This window comes from Syngnathus acus, chromosome 8 (assembly GCF_901709675.1).
Source record: "Syngnathus acus chromosome 8, fSynAcu1.2, whole genome shotgun sequence".
NCBI lineage: Eukaryota > Metazoa > Chordata > Actinopteri > Syngnathiformes > Syngnathidae > Syngnathus > Syngnathus acus.
In genome coordinates, this window is record NC_051093.1 from 2,343,088 (window position 1) to 2,350,401 (window position 7,314).

The window sequence follows — 7,314 nt, forward strand, 5'->3', positions numbered from 1 at the left end:
CTCTCGGTTTTTGCGTTATTAAGTATGAAAAAAAAAATAGCAGCCCCCTACATTGATGACGTTGATGAAGTGCGACCGTTTATTGAAAAGATCTGGTACAACATTCATACAAAGCCTCGGTAGGGAGCGCTGCTTCCTCCGTGGAAAAGCCAGCATACTGCCGCCCCTCTATAAGCTCCATCCTTACATACAAACACACGGCAGACATATGTACAGTGCTTAACAAATGGATGCAAACAAATGGAGGTTCAAGCCGAGCTGCCTGAAATCAAGTGCATTTTATTTCTTGATCATGTGAAATCATTTATCTCTTCAACTCCTGGACAAAAAGCGATGTAACATGACTTGATTGTCATAGAAGTTTGACTTTTTTTTTTCTTCTAATATAGCTTTTAGAATTGCAACCTTGCTCCTGGCCATCTTACATCATCTCATCCTAGTAGAAAAACATTTATAGTATATGTGTAAAAAAAAAAAAAGGTTTCAGTTTTATAAAAAGTTCAGTTTTACCCTAATTTAGGTTTAGTCTGTTAAATTCCAACAATGACTTTAAAGAGATTGAATTCAACAGAAATATTTTTTGCTCTTGCTTATTCTGCGCAAAATGATGACAACATTTTGACCCTTTTTCTGCTAAATTTTCCAAAAGATTGCAATATCCTTCTATTCTGGAACGTGAAAAATATGCTTACATTTCTGACTGACAAATGACGGCTATTCTAATTGCGCGTTTGTTAAGCACTGTACGTACGCTTAGACTGGTGAAGGAATATATTAATATCAAAGTCATACACATGCTTACGTACTAATAACTTAGGATATGAAAGATGAATCGTAGAAAATTGTCTTTCTATACTATGTTTCGGTTGTGAGGTCTTTGAGTTGTGTGGTACGGTTATCCCAGCCCCCGTCGGGCCAGCGCCTCTCGAGCCAGGACCTGATTGGCTCTGGAGAGCAGCACGCAAACGCAGGACGAATCGATGCGGATCCACCTCCACCCCATCCGGTTGTTGGCGTCCTTGGTGAGGGCGCGCACGTACGACTTTTTGGCCTTGCACTCACTCACCCACTGCTTCTTATCTACGCCAAGGCAGCCGGCGCCCGCCACCCCGGTGGGCTGCGACTGCGGCGCCCCCCTGCCGGCCGGCCCTTGGCTCTTCTGTAGCTCGGCCTGGCGGCAGCGAGTCTCGTAAAAGTACTGCTTGAGCGGTCCCGTCTGGGTCTGAATGTCCTGCAAGACGGTGACCTCCTGGCCCCGCGAGTCCACGGCCGTCTTCTTGTCTGTCACCCAGACGCTCTCGGCCTCACAAACTGACTTCTCGCCCCGCCGGCGGTCCATCAAATGCGAGCGCTTGTCCCTCTTGAGGGGGCGGCCCACATCGGACGCAAATCCTGACGTGTTGCTCCACCCGAGGCCCCGATCGCCGTGACCCTCCGCGTAGGCGTCGTCTAGTTCCACCGCGTCCTCCCCCATGAGCCCGCCCTCCAGCATGAGCAGGAGGGGCGGGTGCTCAGGGGGCGACGGCGACGAAGAGAACAGGACCCGCGGGTGGGCGTCGAGAAACATCTCGTCCCCTTCTAGGAGGCCCTCCAGGATGCCCAACCCCACCTCCCGGGTGGCGTTGACTGCGCCGCTCGCAGGCGTGGGTGCCGCACCCCTTGGTGTGGCCCCCCTCCTCGACACGTTCCTGAGCTGCTCCGCGGTAACGGTCGTCGCGGATCCTCTTGGAGTCCTTGGCCCGGCGGATGCAGGACTTTGGATGATCTGAGTTTCCACCTCAGAGACTTGCGTGGGTCCATTTGCGGAGTCCAGGAAACCGCCTTCCAGCCTGGTGTGGTCTGGTCGACTGCGGTTCTCTCCCCTATGAACGGCACTCCTTTCCGCCGAGGTCTGGGTGCGGTTCCCCAGGGCGTCGGCGTTGTAGTCCGTTTGCGAGGCATTTCCCTGGGAGTTGTAGTCCACGGTGAGGCGACGCCGCTCGTCGTCCACGCTAGCGGCGGAGGCGATCCTGGACATGGGCTTGTGAGGGAAGGGCAGGGCCGAGGCGATCACCATGGCAACCAGGGGAAGCCAGTGCATCACTCCCAGGACGTATCAGCTGGGCGGGCGGGCAAGAGAGAGAGCGAGAGAGAGAGAGTTACTTGAGGAATGTGCTTGATGCCATTACGCTAAGTGGCTCAATTAAGACGTAAACCAGGCAGATTTTACGGGGGGCACGCAACTTTATGAGCTCAAGCAAGCAGAAGTCTTCCAATCTTGGCACAACCTGTGGAAAAAAGAATCCACATAATAGTCCCGCCTGGTCGTCCTCCGCTTCCTTCACATAGTCATCCTACACACGCTTGTGCACACAAACGCAAACACTCACTATGACACGTACGTTCTCACATAGACACACACACACACTCAGAGGGGTTGACCTTGAAAGGCGAGCCAGTTTGGAATGTGCGCAGGTTCAAAACTTTCCACATGAAAGCCACCAAGGAAGCACACACGCACCTCCATTCTAAAGCTTTGAACGTCACTCATTCATAAAACCTTTTAAAAGTCAAATTGACACTTAAGATCACTTTTTAAGCACAGAACATTGTTCCTATTTTATTTACTTGTACTAAAAAGTAAGATGTATAGATTAGAGCTGAGAATGCTTGTTCAAACACTAAACAAATGTAATTATTGTCATCAAATTTAGTGTCACCATAAATCCGTAGTTCAATCTGCACCACCTGAAAAGCAGAGGTGGCATCTACAAAGCTGATGTGGTTTGAGTGCCGCTGCTTTCTGGCCAAGTGTCGATCTCGCCAACTCCAGCTCACTTTTACAACATTCCAAACGGGTTGCTGATACAACCTGGACACGATTATTAGTCCAGTGATGAGCAGGACAAGTCAAATAAGACACTCCCTCCCTTCAAGTACCTTTGACACGTGACATCACAAAGATAAGTCATGAGTCAAGATGACAGCGTGAGCGTGCGTGTGTGACTCAGCGAGAAAGCACGACGAGGATGCCACCGCTGCTTGCGAGCGAGGGGAGGCCAGCTTATGGAAAAAGTAAAAAAAAAAAAAAAAAGGCGGAATGACTGGAATGCCAGTGATGCAGCGTTGACGAGGCTCCATTTAGGTCACATTAAGGTCAAGACGTGTATCTTGAGGAGAAGCTCACAAATGTTTTGTCAGTCGGCAAACGCGTGTGACAGAACAAAAGTCGGCGTGTTGACAGGCCTTCTAAAGTCATGCGTCAACCCCGCCCTGCTGATGAAAAGCTGCATCAACTTCCCGTGTTGAGGCCAGGCGTGGGCACGCCAGGAAAGCTCCGTCTTTGCTGATGACTATCAGCGTTTTGTTCCTTCTTCATCTGACATCATTGTTAGCATGCAGTGTACGGAAATCTAGTTAGGGTAGCCTGGATGCCTCCCTGCCGGAGCGGAACGGGCAGGGACTATGTCTCTCGGCTGGGCTCTTGATTCACCGGGATGAAGTGGTTGGGGGGAGAGGGAAGCCTCCCTGCTGAAGCTGCTTCCCCCCGACTCCGGTAGGTAAAGTTTGCAATGATAATAAACACTTGTTGTCATAGATGTTCAAAGTAACCTGACAGTGCTCTTCTCCAAAGGATCTTTTGGAAAAATCATCCCTCTCCGGTTCGACCGGCTGCATACAAACGGCTTCAACCGCAGGCGCAGACGTGAGCGTTTGCCATCTTGTCATCAGGTAAGCGGATCGCCTCCCTTTTGTTTGGAATTAATTGTACATTCCAAAAAATACAACACCAAATCGATAACATTTCGTTTTTGGCAATTTTCCATCACTAACTGTTGTAACGTGTTGTCATCAGGTGCGTTCAGTGCAATGACGCCATCGTCAAAGGCAAATCCCGGCAGTTAACACGCCCCTCACACACACGGGGCAATTATACCTCTGACACAGTGTGTACTAGTGTGCGTGTGTGTCACATTAAGTGTTTTTGTGTCTCTTGCTCAACACTTGATGATCAGTGCGCTCCATTTGCTCCCGTCACACGCTTGGCTGGTGCACGCCTCAACAAAGACCCTCCACCGTGTGTGTGTGCTAATGCTAACAAATGGAGGGGAAACAAACAAGGGGCGAAGCAGCAAACGCCCCCAGCCCACAAGTCATGTAAAAAACATCATCCTTGAGTGAAGGACTCGGTTGAAACAAAAACATCCCCACAGAAGCCCGGTCACTTTTTACTGCGGAACCACTGGCACCCAGTAAAAAGTAGCCGGCGGAAACGTCAATGCGGCCTTCAAAGGCTTGCAATTTTGCGCTCTGAACGTGACAGGAAAAGGTCCCCACCTCCCAACGCAGGAAGGCCCGAAGCAGGTCCACACCTGGCAACTCATCGTGTGCTATTAGCCTGTTAGCTTGCTAATCCAAAATGATGGCTGTTGAGCTCCATTGTCCAACAGTAATCCGCACACTTTCATCTTAAAAAAAAAAAAAGTAGCAGGCACAGGGAAAACATGCAAGTAATGGAAATATCCACTGGCGTTTTCTGCCATGCGTAATAATTGAGGCCACACACAGCAGCATTTTGAATCGTGAAACAGTTTTCACTCAGTATCATGAATTACGTCGATCGGCGTTAATTTGAGGAATTTGTGCTCTCTTAGTCGTAGAAGAGATCCGGCAGGAAAATTTAAAGCGTGGGCCGTCACTGCCGGTGGCCAGGTTTTAAGGCCTGCGTTGATGTCAAATTAGCTGAATGAAACACATCTGCGCTTTATGTTGCCTGTTCAAGCGTGCGTGACATTTATGAAATATAGTGGCAAAAACTCTATAGGAAACCTATGACACATTTTAAATTACGCCATAATACAAAGTTGAGTCATGTATTTCATGAACTGAAATACAAGTTGTGAAAAAAAGTAGACAAAGTAAAGAACAAAAACCAGTCAAAACCTAACTTTGCCAACAAGCGACGACGCGGCTGGCAATGCACGCTAAACCACAAAAAGCCAACGAAAAAGCAAAACATCATTCTCTCATTCACTGTCGGATGTCAGGCAGAGTTCCGCTTTCAGCTCTTCACAGCAGCTCCTTTTGCAGTAATTGGCACCAAAAAGTTTCAAGTGACTTTAGAGGCGGATTACTCCTGACAATCTGGCTCAAACTCGCACATTTCCGACTTCACTTGACGTAACTTGTGTCACCAAAGAAGAAGAGAATCGTTTGACGTCATACAAACGTTTTGTACGACGTTAGAGTCGGACTTTCCAATGGCTATCATGACAGGACGCATGGAAATCTCTCAAAAACTGGAACTTGAACTTTTTCGGCCGTACTTAGGGCAGTTCAAGCAAATTCTAAAAATGTACTCCTGACAGTTATCAATGTGAAATTGAGTGCATTGACATGTTCAATAAAATAAGACACAAGAAAAGGTTTCAAATAACCAATGCTTGAAAATGAATAGGAAGTCAGCCATTTTTATCCGAAGTTGCCATTTTTAAGCCGATTTGGCCATTCAAGCGAAAAAAAATCCCACCTTTGCAACGCCAGATGACAGGCGATGACGTCACAGCATCATCAGCACACTCACCAACCGTAATTAAGCAATACAATAAAGTCTAATAAAAAGGTCCAAACACGTGACACCTCACCAGAAAAAAATCATCTGCCATGTAATTAAGTGCTTGAATACACATTTGCGTGCGGCAACACCAAAAAACATGCCAGGAATTTGAGTGTTGAACCCAAAATGTCACCACCTTCTCCTACAAATAAAAACAACCCAAAATTCACCCAAGCACACAGCCGGAAACAGAGCGTACTAGAAATAACACAATAAAAGTGTAATGACATGTCATTTCTCGCACTTTGCCACATACAGTATTGGGGCTTTTACTTTTTTTTCTTTTTTTTACCACAAATGCTTTTGATCTGTGCTCAAAGTTGCACAATAAACTTGCTCTTGGCATTGAAACTTTAGCAATAATTAAATAAAAGTTCCCTAAAGCAGCTATATATTAACATATTTTACCCTCTAATTTACATTTTCTATGCTTGCCAAGGTAGTCGTTCAAATAAGACTTTGATGACATGATGTCGAACGTTTATTTTCTTTGCAGAGCACGCGCATTAATTTTTAATCTCTCATAAAAAAAGCTTAGAAGTTGAACCATCCATACCGTTGAGGTGAGATCCGGACCCCGCGTCCTTCCAGCTGACACCGCATTGATTCCCAAGTCCTGTCCTCGGTCAGGCGCTCAACTAATTTCAGGGGGAAAAAAAGTCAAAAGACATTCGCTAAACACGCGCGCACATGTCTGTGTTCTTTTAGAAAGCCCATGACATATGATGAGAATCCCCACAACAAAAATGAGTCATGAAGAAAAAAACAATCCAATGTGGTGTAGGGGAAAAAAAAAAGTTATTAAAAAAAAAAAAAAAAAAAGTCCGCCTGTCGTCCTGGGGAGCGCACCCTGACAAAGTGTCAGAGACAAAGTGCTCAATTAGCCCTGAAAAGCAGGCGAAGCCAACGCGGCGTGACAGATTTCCGGCGCCTCGATGCCTCTCCAAAGAAGGCCAAAGATGAAAACATTCCTCGCTTCAAAGTATGCGCGGTGGCGAGCTGAACAAGTTCGCCAAAATGTTGGAAGAAGCTCCGCAACTCCGCCTGGCTGCAAGCGACGCGCAAAAAGTCAAGTCGTGTTTCAGCAAGTTAGCGCTTGCCGAACACCCAACATCCGGCTACCGCTTTCAACTTAAAAGTACATTCACGACTAGGGTTTAAGGTTAATCCGTTCAATTGTATTTTACGTCAATCCTGATGTTTGAGTCGAACAGTTTAACGTAAAACAACACAATATAATCCACTATATAATAATCTGACGTCTTTTATTTTACTCTTTTCTATCGTGAACTGAGCAGCTTCGCTAACTTGACGTCACATATGTACCGACTGCTTGGTTTGGTGCTGTTTATTAAGTAGTCGTTCTTTTCAAGACGTTACCTGTTGAAAAACACACGGGACAAAGCTCAACAGGTGAAATATAGCGTGCAGACTTTTGTTTTCGGACGTATTTCCCTTTAATTAATAGGAAGCTAGTCGCCCGCCATTTTGTTTGCAGTGAAGTTTTGACAAGCACACAATTGCGTGACTCAAAATAGTTTACCCTTTTTTTCAACTCCCCCTTAGGCCGCGGAGTAGATTTCCTCTCCGCCCACATTTTTATTAGAAAGCAATTAACTTAAATAGCAGCAGCAACGTTGGCCTGTGTCCAGGTGAGTTTCTTTTTAACTTTTTTTTTCTACAACTGGGTAGTAAGGCAAATTATTCCAAACAAGGTG

At 46.5% G+C, this 7,314-nt stretch overlaps 1 protein-coding gene across 1 annotated transcript; it reads right to left on the minus strand.

The window, feature by feature from the left end:
* Positions 1–52: 52 nt before the first annotated feature.
* LOC119125732 (venom nerve growth factor) lies at positions 53–6,653 on the minus strand. Its single transcript, XM_037256534.1, has 2 exons — positions 6,153–6,653; positions 53–2,099 (listed from the first exon to the last, which is right to left on the minus strand). Exon 2 carries the CDS (start codon positions 2,078–2,080, stop codon positions 896–898), a length of 1,185 nt encoding a protein of 394 aa, XP_037112429.1. The 5' UTR covers positions 2,081–2,099; positions 6,153–6,653; the 3' UTR covers positions 53–895.
* Positions 6,654–7,314: the final 661 nt, after the last annotated feature.

Coding starts and splice junctions, on each gene's coding strand:
- LOC119125732 (XM_037256534.1), bottom strand. CDS start 2,080: ATGCACTGGCTTCCCCTGGTTGCCATGGTGATCGCCTCGGCCCTGCCC.